Genomic DNA, 13,366 nt, shown 5'->3' on the forward strand with positions numbered 1-13,366 from the left:
GGCTAGCATTATTGTGAACGGTACCCTGCGGCCTTTGAGGCTCTGCGAGAACAAAGGCTTAGTTCGCGAACAAGAGACGACTCGAGGAGCAGTTGGCTTCTCTCTCCCTCGCCCCGCTCACCCCTCGTCGCTGGAGAAGGTCGAGACAGCTGCTCGCAAGGCTCTACGACAGCGAGCATGGGCGACCACCTGCTGTCCATCCTGCGAGGGACCGCGCCTCCTCCTCCCGCTCCCCCCGCACAACGGCCGCCCTCGACGGCGTCGACGTCGGTCTACGCGACTGCGCCGCCGACTCCAGCACAGCCAGGACAGTCCCGCCAGCCCAATCCGCTTGAACAGCTCCTCAGGACGTTCTCTCATCCCCACCCTTCCAGCCAAACGTCAACCGGAAGTCCAGCTCCCGCCGCACCGCCAGTCCCGCCTCAGCTGCAACACAGGCAGACGGAACAAGGTGCTATGGGAGGTGTGACGAGCGCGCAGGGCGCAGGACAGGCGAGGGCGGGAGAACCTGCCTCTCTCCTCACGCTCTTTCACGGGACGAAGTCGCCTCCGAGTGCAGTACTCGCATCTGCACAGTCGGCCGGGCAAGGCGAAGGTTCGAGTGAAGGAGTGCTGAAGAGCCCGACCAGTCACCGAGGAGGAAACGCGAAGGACTTGCTGGGACTGCTCATGGGCGGGAGCGCAGGTCAGGCGACCACGCAGGACAGGGCGTCTGCGCAAGAGATGGGCGGAGCAGCGACCTCGACGAGCGGGGAGCAGGAAGGGCTGGCGAACCTGCGCTCGCAGCCGCGGGAGGCGACGAGTGCGCCTCAACCTCCTCCTACTGCTCCTTCTACCGGCCAGACGCCCAACTTTGCCTTCGTCTCGCCTTTCGACATTCTCGACAAGACCCGCCAAGCTGAACAATCCCAGCCGCCGTCGCTCGATCCTCTCTCGCCTGGAACCAGCGCGCCTCACCCGATTCTGCCGCCGCACTCGTCTCTTCCTCAGCATATCAGGCCCACCTCTTCGTCTCGTCGCACCACCAGCGAGAGCGACGGCTCCGAGGTCTCGCCTGTCTCCCCTCCCCCCTCGGCCTCTGCGAATGGAGTCGTCCGGCCCCTCACGACGAAGTACCTCTCAATCGCACATCTTCCGCCCAACCCGCCCTTCGCCGCTCCTTCCTGGGCACCCATCGGGCTTCGCCTCCCTCGCTCTGCGATCCCCCCGTCAGACGCGTCCGAGCCACAGCATCTCTCCATCCCGCTCGTCGAGCCGCACCGCGAGTCGCTCGTTTCGCCCAAACCCGAAATTACGCCCGTCGCGCTCTTCAACGTCTCCATACCCAATGTGCACGACGATGACGAGCTCGTCAGGCGCAGCAGGCGGACTGCGGGCATCTGGGACGGTGGGATTGCCTACGCGACTGCGGGAGGAAAGGGACGCGTGAGGGTCATCGACCGCGAGAGCGGCGCCAAGGTCTTGCTCAAGGGTGGCAAGAAGGAGAAAGAGATCGTTGACCTCGCCGTCAGCCCGAAGGCGATGGACGGCGGTCAGCGACTGGTTGCGACAATCGGCAAGGACGGAAGGCTGAGCGTGTGGAAGGTGCCGGACAGCTTTGACAACGAAGAAGCGGCGGAGCGAGAGTGAGTCCAACGCCTTCTTCTCGTCTCGTGCCCTTATTGACGGTTCTTCCTACAGGTGCGAACGCATCCTCGAGCGCTTCGCTTCCGGCGCATCCTCCGACTCCTCCGACTCATCCTCCCCCCGCTACACGCTCGTGCGCTTCGCGCCAAACTTCCCCGCCTCTCGCATGCTCGCCGTCGCCGAATCGGACGCGACAGTCGAGCTCGTCAACCTGCTCGACTCGCAAGCGCAGCCAGTCTCGGTCGGCAAGTCAGGCGATGCGAAGGGCGTCTCCGACGTCGCCTTGACGCCCGACGGATCCGCTGTCGCCGTCTTGTACGCAAACGGCAGCGTTGTTCAGTGGAACGTCGACGGCTCGAACGAGAAGGAGGTCCGCCAGGCTTTCCTTTCGGAAAGCGACCAGGCGAACCAGCTCGTCTTCCTGTACCCGCTGCCTGTCCCAGGTAACGTCGCCGAGTCTCCCGGTTTCGCCATCTCGTCGCGCTCCGGCACCCTGATCAGCATCTTCGCCCTCGGCGCCGATGAGCCCAGCATTGCCATCGACGTCCTCCGCCCGTCCAACGTTTCCTCCGCTTCCCTCTTCAGCCAGATCGCCTACCACGGTCCGAGTCAGACGCTCGTCGCCTCGCACTCTCTCCGTGGCTCGCTTTTCGCCTTCCGCCTCACCTTTCCCTCCCTCCCTGGCGGCGCTCTCCGAGTCAACCACGTCCTCGAGCACCCGACTCCCGCACCCGTCCTGTCGTACTCGCTCGACAACCTTTCGACAGCCGACCCGCGCACCGCTTCGGCCGCTCCTTCCGCTGACGACGGCCGCAATGTCCCTGCCGGTACCAAGCTTCGCTACGGCGCGCTCGTTGTCCACCCTGGCGGCGTGCACCACGTTGCGCTCGTCGCCGAGCACCCTCGCGCCGTCTTGGCCAATGGTTCGTCCTCCAGCGGCTCGTCCCACGATGAGGAGGAAGAGCTCGACGCGTTGGACGCAGCGATGGAGGCTGGGCGGCGCATGTCGCTCGAAGGCTCGATTTACGTCTCGAGCGAGATCGAGGTCTGCGTTGACGAGCCCGAGACCGACGAGATCAGTCTGAGCGTCGCGATTTCGCCGACTCCGCCTGTCGTTTCCGAAGACCACGAGAAGAAGCTTGGCGAGGTCGTCGACGAGAACGAGACGCCGCTCGCCCTGACGCCTCCAGTCTTCTCGCCGCCGTTGCAAGCGGTCCAGGCCACCCAGGAACAGCGCCAGCTCGCCCTTCCCTCCGGCTCTCTCCCCTCATCCGCCGACGAACCCGCCAGCGGAGACCTTTCAAATGGTCTTCCCGCCGCCTCGACACCGGTCCAAGAAGCGGGCGGGGAAATCGGCGCTTCCCCTACGAGCGGGATCAAGCTCGCTGGACCCGTTGTCAACGCCGCTATCAGGAGCATGAAGGCGAGCAAGGTGCCGAGCGGTAGCGGATCTCCGAGGGCGGGTGCGACGGAGAAGGAGAAGAGGGAGGTCTCGGCGAACGGAGACGCCGAGAAGGAGATTGACTCGGGGATGCTGGTCAAGGAGTTGAGGAGGATCGAGGCGAGTCTGCCTGTCAAGATTGGCAAGGCCGTGCAGAAGGAGGTCGAGAAATACGGTGAGCTGGTTCGCGCCTGACTTTCGGCAGCGTCCACTGACAAGCCTCTTCACAGCTTCCCACTTTGCCTCGTCTTCGCGCGCGCCGGCAGTTGACCCGGTCACTCTCTCCGCGTCTGTCGAGGCTGCCGTCTCGAGCGCACTCGAGAAGAGGATGGCCGAGATGGTCAAGGCAGAATTGGGTCGCGAGATTGCCGCGGTTATCCAGAGCGTGCGTGCGATCCGCTCGCTAGCCGTGACGCACCGCTGACGTTCCTGTGCTCGCAGGTCCTCCCGATCGAGTTGCAGAAGCAGCTCAAGCGACCCGACATGACCCTCCCGCTGTCGGCTTCCATCGCCACGACGATCGTTCCTCCTATCGAGCGCACGCTCACCTCGGCACTCGTCAACTCCATCGTCCCGACCTTCGAAGCGAAGCTCGCTGCGGCAGTCGACGGCGTGGTGGAGGACATTCGCCAGGAGATGGTTGATGTGCGCAAAGAGATTATCCAGGAGCAGAGCGGCTCGGTCAGCGTCCTCGAGGACGAGGTGCAGGCGCTGCGGGAGGAGGTCTCGACGATGAAGTCGATGCTCGAGAAAAGGGAGCGTCTCGTCTTGGCGTCCGCAGCTCAGGCCCATCCGCCTGCGACAACCTCGCCCCGCATCGCCCAGCAGCCGCTCCAGCACGCCCGCCAGCCTATTGCGCGGCACACCTCGCAGCCATACGTCGCGACGGGGCCCCTCTCACCCGTCGAGGCGCACCACCCTCTCCGCCAGTCGCAACCCCCCTCCGCCTCCTTCCCTCTCCCGCCTATTCCTCGCGCACAGACGCCGCCGGAGCGCTACGAAGAGCTCTTCACCGAAGCGATGCAGCCGCAGCACGAGCCCGAGTTCGCAGCGCTCCAGCACCTGATCAGCTCGGCGCCCGTCTCACGCATCGACGCCGTCTTCCCGCCGCCGCCTGCTGCGCCCAAGATCACGATGGCGGTTGTGTTGAGCCTCGCGTACAGGCTCAGCCAGGTACTCGCCAACAAGGACGTCCCGCTTGACGATGAGGGCAAGAAGCAGCTCTTGTGGCTCAGGAAGGCGATCGCCGCGTGCGACGGCAAGGTGCGTCCGACGTCTTGCCATCCTCCTCGTCCTAAGAGTTCGCTGACGCCCTCCGTTCCTGCGCAGCAACCGCCGGACCTGCTCCTCCTCATCCCCCGCATCCTCACCAACGTGATCGACAACCTCGTCCTGCGCGGTCGTCGGCTGATGGCGCTCAACGACCAAGCCGGCGCAGGCGACATCCGGCTCGTCCAGCAGTACGCGAACGCGAGGTTGAGCTTGTTTGCGCAGGCAGGGGCGGAGGGGCCGGGTGTCGAGGTGTTTAGGCGTTGAGACAGCGCGCTTCTCCCTTCGCTCGCTCAGTGTATATCGCCTCTTGCGGTCCGCCACGTACTCTCTATGCCGTCTCTCTCTCATTGGACTCCCTCGCTTCGCACATACCCTCCTCCTCCTCCGAGCTTCTCCCGCCTGCTTTTCTTCGTTACTTTACCGTCGTTAACCCGCATTGCAATGCATACTGTAGCTCTCTCGCACGAGTTCGTGGCCGACGAGTTGAGGGGTGACGAGGAGCACAAGCAGGGAGAGGAGGAGGGACAAGTTGGAGGTCGCCCGCCAGTTCGACTGCTGCCAAGTTCACGTCGGATGCTCACGCCATTCGCGGCTCGAGTGAGTCGGGAGGTCAAAGGCGAGCACGTTGAGGGTAAGGGAAGCGAGTCAACGACGAGGTGGACCTTCGCAACTCGCGTGCTCGTCTACGCTCGAGCGACTCGCGCTTGCTCACTTGTCGGACAGCGTTCCAGACGACTTGAAGTAGCGCTGCGAGATTGGCTTCCGTCATGTAACAGGTGCGAAGGGCGGAATGAGGCGCGAAGTTTCGTATCTCCTTCACATCCTGCAAGTCTACAAAGTTGAGCCTCCCTTCTATACCTCAGAGCTTGCACTCTCCGGGCGACAGAATACAAGGAAGAAGAACCCAGTCCTCACGCAGGACTGCGAGGAAGAGGTTGAGGGTCCCGCTCGACCAACGTCTCTCGCACGACGAGCGACGGACGAAGCAAGCGTCTCTTTCGTTGCGTGCGAGGAGGGGGAGTAAGACGGTTAGCGCGCATGGGTCGGAACTCGAGGGGACGCTGGGCGAGGCGAAGGGAGGCGAAGGAGTTTGGGAGAACCAGAGATCTGCCCCCTGCCTCAATGCGCAAACGCAGGTCAGGAAGGACGACGCACTAGTTACCTCCTGCATCGAGTGCCTAAGCCGGATCGAAGAGCCGAGTAGCAAAGACACGGAAGGAGCGAAACAAGCCATCAGCGGGAAGCGCGAGCTGGAAGGCTGGTTGGCTTCCTGGCGCATCAAGCCAAGTCGGGCGAGTAGAGGATTCTTTGTGCGTGCGAGAGCGGTGGAGGAAGAAAAGCAGGATGAGCGGGAGCAGTGTCACGATCCGTACGTTGAGGAAGGCTGGAAAGCGAGCGAGCGAATCAGCAGGATTCGAGGATGAGGTCCCTTAGCAGGTCAGTTCCGAGTCAGTCGGATCCTGCCCGAGTACAGTAGCCTACTCTGCACATCACGCAAGCAGGGGAGCGAACGAACGAAAAGCGCGCAGTAGTAGAGAAGCCGCATCTCTTCGCTTCGCTCGTCGAGCGTTCAACAGCAGCGTGCGCCTCCTCCACCTTCTGGCCCGCCTCTTCTCCGCGCCGAAGGAGCCAACAAGACGAGCGAGTGAGTGAGCGAGCGAAGAAGCTCCTCCGCTCGCCGACCATCCGTCGTCGTCCCCGCCCTCCCTCCCTCCATCTCTCACCCGCCACGCCCGCCACGCCACCCACACCTCCATCAGACCATAGCAACAGGAGAAAGCCATCCCGCCCCATCCCATCCAAAAGAGAAACGCGGAGAACCACTCTCTCCACTGAGGAGGTGGAGCTGTGGAGTTAGTGGAGAGGCCGAGCGAGCGCCGTCGGCATGCGAGTCGTCGAAGAGCGCGGGAGACGTGAGTTGAGTTCGTCTTGCTGCTGGGAGCGACCAGCAGGAGAGGGAGAGAGCGAGGGGAGTCCGCGGACCTTCCGTCCAGCGAGCGATACGAGCAAAGAAGCGGCTCGAGAGCGAGACGGGATCCCCTGCTGTCAAATTCCGATCCGAACCACCGACAAGCCGACGAAAGACGGCCGGCCGGCGGACGGCACACGAGCGGGAAGGGCGCAAAGAACTCAGCGCGGGTCCGCCTCGCGCTTCTGCTGTTTTTGGGGAGTAAGTTAGTGAGTGGTCGGGATGATCGCTTCGAGGAAAAGATAGCGAGTCTAGTCTAGGTCGAGGAGCAGGAGCAGGAGCAGAGCAGGGAGAGGAGGCGGGACGAGGAGCGCGAGTCTCCTCTCTGGTCGTTCCGGCCGGATCCGCGGAGTATGATGCTATTGCTGAGTTAGCCAGCCCGAGCCAAGGGAGGCTGTGAGTGCACGAGAAGAGCGCAACCAACGGAGCACAGTGAGCGCTTGCTTGAGCGAAAAGGACGAGAAGAGCGAGAGGGGTTTCGCTCGCGCCGTCTGTTGCCCCGGGATCCGCGTTATCTATCGCAGCAGTGGGAAGCGAGAGGAGAGTGCACTCTCGAGCAGGAGTGAGAGAGTGGCGCAGCTGAGAGAGAGAGTGCGAGGGAGAGTGAACTGTGCCCGAGTCCCTCGCGCCGAAGTGCTGAGTCCGAGGAGTGGCTCCGTCATGGCGAGGTGAGAGAGCTGGGGCCAGCGTACAGTAGTGTGCGAAACTGCGAAGTGAGGGCGGGGTGCGAAAATGTGCGAGGGAGAGAGTCCGTCCGCCGAGCGCGGGTGCGCTGGGGGTCGAAGAGGAGGTCGGCGTCGGCGCGAGCTGAGCGAGACGGGTGCTGCTCTTTCTCTCTCTCTTGCTCTTGTTCTTGACTCCAGAAGAGCGTCTCCCACTCTTTCTGAACCCCCGTACGAAAGAGCAAGGCACTCGAGCCCAACTTCGGCCTCGCCCGCATCCAGCCAGCCAGCCCGCCTCGCTCTCTCTCTTTCCCTCTTTCTCTTCTTCTTCTTCACCCGACAACTCTGCGCAACACTCGGCCATGTCGGCTCCGTTGCACAACAACGAGCACGGCGCTCAACCTGAGGTCGTCGAGGAGAAGCACGCCGCGCCTCCCGCCGCCGCCCAGGCCACCGCGGCTGCTCCCCAGCAGGAGGGCGCCGCACCCGCCGCTCCCACCGAGAAGAAGGCCGGTCGCTTCGACAAGACCTTTGTGCGTACACAATCACTCTTTCCACGCAAGAAGAGCCGGCACTGACGCGAGGAAACGGTTTGTTTTGGCCCACCCACCCTCGAAATCCCGCGCTCGCTCAACTCGTCCGGATCTCGCGCGATTCTCGCTCGTTCGACCGTGCAGGAGGAGGAGCGCGAGGTCAAGCATGCCCTCGTCGACATGAGCACCATCGAGCTCAAGGCCGAGGACTTGTACGACAAGGTGCGCCTGCGTCCCCCTCGCACCCCTCGATGACGAGCCAGCCTCGCTGACTCCTGTCTCGCCTCCTTTCCACCTCCTTGCGCCGTCCTTCCCACTCGTGTGCGATACTGCGGCACTGTGCGATGCCCTGCAGGACAAGGTCGACCTCGAGCAGGTCGAGATGGAGGACGTCTGGACCCTCCTCCAGTGAGTCGCTCGCTCTCCCCCCTCGCTCAGCTCGCCCGGCCTCGAGAAAGTCCCTGCGGTACTGGACACGGTGTCTGAGCATGTTGAATCACGGCGTGAGGGGTGTTTGGACGGCGCGCGACGAGGGGATTCGCGGGGCGTCGGGCTTGCCTGATTGGCTGCACAACACGAGCCCGCTCTTGCTCGGCCTGTGGCTCAGCTCGACTGACAATGCCCTCGTACCGTGCCCAACAGGTGCAAGGAGGACGGTCTCACCAACGCCGAGGCCGAGCGCCGTCGCGGCATCTTTGGCCCCAACAAGCTCGAGCACAAGGAGACCTCGGTCCTCCTTCAGTTCCTCTCGTGAGTTACCTGCTACCGCCTGAACGTTCTGAACGGCATGCTGACGACGTTGTTGTGCCGCGCGCAGCTTCATGTGGAACCCGCTCTCGTGGGTCATGGAGGGCGCCGCGCTCGTCGCCATCGCGCTCTCGAACGGTGAGGGCCGCGCGCCCGACTGGCAGGACTTTGTCGGCATCGTCCTCCTCTTGTTCATCAACTCGACCATCGGTTTCTACGAGGAGCGCTCGGCCGGCAACGCCGTCAAGGCGCTCATGGAGTCGCTCGCGCCCAAGGCCAAGTGCAAGCGCGACGGCACCTGGATCGAAATTGAGTCGTCCGACCTCGTCCCGGGAGACGTCATCTCGTTCAAGATTGGCGACATCGTCCCCGCCGACTGCCGCCTCTACGACGCCATCAACGTCTCGATCGACCAGGCCGGTCTCACGGGCGAGTCGCTCCCGCAGGGCAAGAAGGTCGGAGACCAGTGCTTCTCGTCGTCCATCTGCAAGCAGGGTGAGGCCGAGGGCGTCGTCATCGCCACGGGCGCCAACACGTTCTTTGGTCGCGCCGCGTCCCTCGTCGGCGCCGACGACGACTCGACCGGCCACTTGCAGCAGATCCTCGCCCAGATCGGTCTCTTCTGCCTCGTCTCGATCGGCATCTTTATCCTCCTCGAGATTCTCATCCTCTACCCGCGCTTCCACTACTCGTACCGCCGCGGACTCGACAACATCCTCGTCCTCTTGATCGGTGGCATCCCCATCGCCATGCCCACCGTCTTGTCGGTCACGCTCGCCGTCGGCGCCCAGCAGCTCGCCAAGTACAAGGCCATCGTCACCCGCATCACCGCCATCGAGGAGCTCGCCGGTGTCACGATCCTCTGCTCGGACAAGACGGGCACGCTCACCACCAACAAGCTCACGATCGACAAGTCGACCCTCAAGACGTACTCGAGCTTCAACGCCGACGAGGTCATCCTCTACGCCGCGTACGCCTCGCGCACCGAGAACATGGACGCCATCGACACGTGCGTTACCGGCGCGCTCCCTTCCGTCGCCGACGCCCGCGCCGGCATCAAGCTCCTCGACTTCAAGCCGTTCAACCCCGTCGACAAGCGCACCGAGATCACCTACACCGTTGACGCGACGGGCGAGATGAAGCGCGCGACCAAGGGCATGACGGGCATCATCATCGAGCTCTGCTCGCGCAACAAGACGGCCGAGGTCGAGGACCAGCTCGAGAAGGACGTCGAGGAGTACGCCGCGCGTGGACTCCGCGCCCTCGCCGTCGCCGTCGAGGACGTCCCCTCGGGCAACAAGGACGAGCCCGGAAACGGTTTCGAGTTGATCGGCCTCCTCGCCATCTTTGACCCGCCCCGCGACGACACCAAGCAGACTATCGACGAGGCCATCGCCCTCGGCGTCCGCGTCAAGATGGTCACCGGTGACCAGCTCGCCATCGCCAAGGAGACTGGACGTCGTCTCGGACTCGGTGACCACATGTACCCCGCCAAGGTCCTCCAGACCGGCGGCTTCCCCGAGGGCGGCAAGCACATGAACCTCGACGAGATGATCCTCGACGCCGACGGTTTCGCCGGTGTCTTCCCCGAGCACAAGTACGAGATTGTCAAGCGCCTCCAGGGTCTCGGCCACCTCTGCGCCATGACTGGCGACGGCGCGAACGACGCGCCCGCGCTCTCGCGCGCCAACGTCGGTATCGCCGTCGAGGGCGCGACCGACGCCGCCCGTGGCGCCGCCGACATCGTCCTCACCGAGCCCGGTCTCTCGACCATCGTCCACGCCATCCGCCAGTCGCGCGTCATCTTCCAGCGCATGCGCAACTACTCGATCTACGCCTGCGCCGTCACGATCCGTATCGTCGTCGGTTTCGCCGTCATGGCCTTTGCGTTCCAGTTCGACTTCCCGCCGTTCATGGTTTTGATCATTGCCCTCCTCAACGACGGTACCATCATGACCCTCTCGCTCGACCGCGTCTTGCCCTCGACCACGCCCGACTCGTGGGACCTCGGCGAGATCTTCACGTACGCGTTCGCCTACGGTCTCTACCTCGCTGCCGGCACGATCGCCTTCTACTGCGTGATCATCTACACCACTTTCTTCACCCGCAAGTTTGGCGTCAACGACATCACCGACCACAACGACCCCGACGTCCACATGATCGTGCGTCGCGCGCGCGCGCTTCCTCCCTCGCCCTCGCGCTTCCGTGCTGACTCGCGCTCGTTCCCCCCGCTCGTGCAGATCTACCTCCAGGTCGCTCAGATCTCGCAGGCGCTCATCTTTGTCACTCGCTCGCACTCGTTCTTCTTCATGTGCGTCGACGGTCCTCCTCGTCTCCTCCCTTCCTCGTGCTAACTGAGATTCGTCCTCGCTCGTGCAGGGAGCGCCCGTCGGTTGCGTTGTTCCTCGCGTTCTGCTTGGCCCAGCTCATCTCGTCGATCATTGCTGCCTACGGCAACTGGGGCTTCACCAACGTTCGCGGTGTTGTGCGTCTTGCCTCGTCCTTCTTCTGCTCCATCACACACGCGCTGACGCTCGTGAACGACGCAACAGTCGGGCGGATGGATCGGCATCACCTGGATCTGGAACATCATCTGGTTCTTCCCGCTCGACTTTGTCAAGGTGCGTCTCCCTTTGCTTCCTGGCGCTCGCACGATGCTGACGAGTGCTCTACGCGCAGTTCGGTGTTCGCGCTGGTGTCCGCGCCTGGAACCGTCGTCGCGGAAAGAGTGCGTCCCGACTCCATCTCTTCGCCTCCTCGCCCATCTTGGTTGCTGACCATGGTCTCTGTTCCCCGCAACAGCTCCTCAGGCCATCAAGCCGGTCGAGGGTGTCCCCATGACCCGCACCCAGTCCCGTCACGAGTCGCTCTACTCGAACCGCACTTCGGTACGTCGGTCCCCGACCATCTCCTGCTCCTCTGTTGCTCACTCTCTTCCGTCTACAGTTCCTCCGCCGCGCGCAGCGCTCTGTTGGCCTCGGACGCAAGGTGCATGTTAGTAACCAAGACCTCCAAAGGTTCGGCAGTCACCAGGCGTCCGCCTCTGGCGCCGCCCTCCGCGCATAAGCCTGTGCTTCGCCTAGACTGCGATTCGGCTCCAGTTCCTTTCGCCTTTCTCCCGCTTTTCCCTTTCATCGTTAGTCCCCTCCATCCCCGTCGTCTCCCCCTCGCTCTCGCCTTCGCATATTCCCCCCCTCACATCCGCTCGTCTCTCCGCGTGCTCTCTCTCTCTCGCTCTCTCGTCGTTAATATCAGACTCACACAAGTTCCTAGAGTACACAAAGACTGGTTCTTCGCACATCGTTCGTTCGCCGTGAGAGGAGGAGAGGAGAGGAGAGCAAGTTGGTCTGTCTACCCGTCCCGCCGCTTCGCTTCGCTTCGCTTGGCCTGTCGCTTGTCTGCTCGTGTGCCTGCTAGCACAGTACTGCTGCTCGAGCCATCCGTTCACCGCCGTCGCCATCGCCGCCGCCGACTGTCTGCTCCTGTCCTCGACTTCCGCAACTCCGCTCTTTACGCCTCATCATGTTTCGTTCGGCTGCTCGAGCGTGCAGGCCGCGCATCACACCTCTCAGGACCGCGCCTCGAGCAGTCCCAGCCCCGCGGCGGTCCTTCTTCTGGTCCTCGTCGTCCTCATCAGCTGCAGCTTCCGCAACCGATCTCGCCGCCAACCACGTCCCATCTGTCGCGCCAGACCTCCTCCCTCTCCTCTTCGGCGTCCTCCTCGCTCATGCCGCCATCGACGAGTCGGACGACGAGAAGACCCTGCATTGTCCGCCTTGGAAGGTCGAGTCGTTCGGCGACAAGGGGTTCGGAGCGGTCGCTGCGAGAGACATCAAGCGGGGCGAGAGGCTGATCTCCGAGCGCCCGTTGTGCTGCTGGCCGAACAACATCAGCGCGGAAGAGGCGAAGCGGTTGTTCGAGGCCATGTCGGAGCAGGAGCAGGCGGCGTTCATGGCGCTCGCGAGGACGGACGGGAGTGGAGGAGTGACGAATCTGGATGAGATTAGGGCGAGGAGGGCGACGAATGGGTTTTCGATCCCGTTGCCGGCCGCGGACGGCTCGATGATGGGCAAGAGCGTCGCGATGGTGTTCCCGAGGATTGCGCGGTGCGTTGCGATGTTCTTCCTTGACGCAGCAGTCTTGGTCCTGACTCTCGTCGATCTGCAGGATCAATCATAGCTGGTGAGCCTTGACGAGCGATGGTCGACTAGCTGAAGTTGCTCGACGAGTGCTAGCGACCTTGGCAACGCTTTCAGCGGCTGACACACCCGTACTGTACCACAGCGCACCAAATGCCGCTCAAGCAATGAATGTGAGTGATTTCTCCTCGCCATCGCTTCCGCCGCAGGACTGACCGCCTTCTCTCCGCAGTTCATCACCTTCCGCATGGAAGTCTACGCCATCACCGATATCCCCGCCGGCACCGAGATCACCATCGAATATGTCCCATCCCTCATTACCGCCTCCGCCCTCGAGCGAAGACAGAAGCTGCGAACCTCGTTCGGCTTCGACCGCTGCCTCTGTCCCGTTTGCGCCGCCTCGCCCGCCGAGGTTGAGCTGAGCGACAGCCGACGAAGGGAGATCAAGGCGATCAGTGGGTCGTTCCGAGCTGGAGGCGGGAACAGGGAGGCGAACTGGGCGAAGATGACGCGGATACAGCAGTTGCTCGACGAGGAGGGCTACCGAGGGTTGCCTGACTTCGGTGCGCGCTCACTCTCACGTACAATGCATGTCCTTCTAGTCGTGCTGACGGACTTTGTGCAGGCGACCCGAGCTTCAACCACGCCTTTGCCGTCTTCCGCACCATGCTCTCGCCTGCCCAGGGCTCGACTCCTCTTTCCGCCTCATCCTAGTCCTCGTCGACGCACCATCTCGTACATTGCAACTCTTCATACAGCCGCTCGACGTACAGCACAGCGACTCTGCACCTCCTTCGCACTCTCGCTCCGCAGCATTCGCTACGGGACTGACCTCGCTCGCCATCGCACGCTCACTCTCGCGACATGGCGCTCCCGCTCTCGCGCCCGAACGCCATCCGCTGCCGACGTATGCGGGAAATGTCGACAGCTTGCACCGCTCTTCCTGCTGTTCTCGTCATCGCCAGCCCAGGTTGAGA

General features: G+C 63.3%; 3 protein-coding genes across 3 annotated transcripts; all 3 read left to right on the forward strand.

The window, feature by feature from the left end:
* Nucleotides 1-177: 177 nt before the first annotated feature.
* On the forward strand, nt 178-4,603 carry RHTO_01865 (uncharacterized protein; the record flags this gene model as incomplete). The annotated part of the gene is made up of 5 exons (XM_016415544.1): nt 178-1,625; nt 1,681-3,242; nt 3,298-3,452; nt 3,509-4,330; nt 4,397-4,603. The coding sequence occupies 5 exons, from the start codon at nt 178-180 to the stop codon at nt 4,601-4,603; spliced, it is 4,194 nt and encodes a 1,397-aa protein (XP_016272518.1).
* A 2,729-nt stretch (nt 4,604-7,332) lies between these two features.
* On the forward strand, nt 7,333-11,316 carry RHTO_01866 (plasma membrane H+-transporting ATPase; the record flags this gene model as incomplete). Its single annotated transcript, XM_016415545.1, has 11 exons — nt 7,333-7,503; nt 7,648-7,725; nt 7,859-7,911; nt 8,146-8,253; nt 8,321-10,412; nt 10,491-10,561; nt 10,630-10,735; nt 10,803-10,871; nt 10,930-10,978; nt 11,053-11,138; nt 11,197-11,316. The coding sequence occupies 11 exons, from the start codon at nt 7,333-7,335 to the stop codon at nt 11,314-11,316; spliced, it is 3,003 nt and encodes a 1,000-aa protein (XP_016272519.1).
* A 456-nt stretch (nt 11,317-11,772) lies between these two features.
* On the forward strand, nt 11,773-13,103 carry RHTO_01867 (set domain containing protein; the record flags this gene model as incomplete). The annotated part of the gene is made up of 5 exons (XM_016415546.1): nt 11,773-12,356; nt 12,418-12,432; nt 12,535-12,562; nt 12,622-12,952; nt 13,015-13,103. 5 exons carry the CDS (start codon nt 11,773-11,775, stop codon nt 13,101-13,103), a joined length of 1,047 nt encoding a protein of 348 aa, XP_016272520.1.
* Nucleotides 13,104-13,366: the final 263 nt, after the last annotated feature.

This window comes from Rhodotorula toruloides (genome assembly GCF_000320785.1).
Source record: "Rhodotorula toruloides NP11 unplaced genomic scaffold Scaffold15, whole genome shotgun sequence".
NCBI lineage: Eukaryota > Fungi > Basidiomycota > Microbotryomycetes > Sporidiobolales > Sporidiobolaceae > Rhodotorula > Rhodotorula toruloides.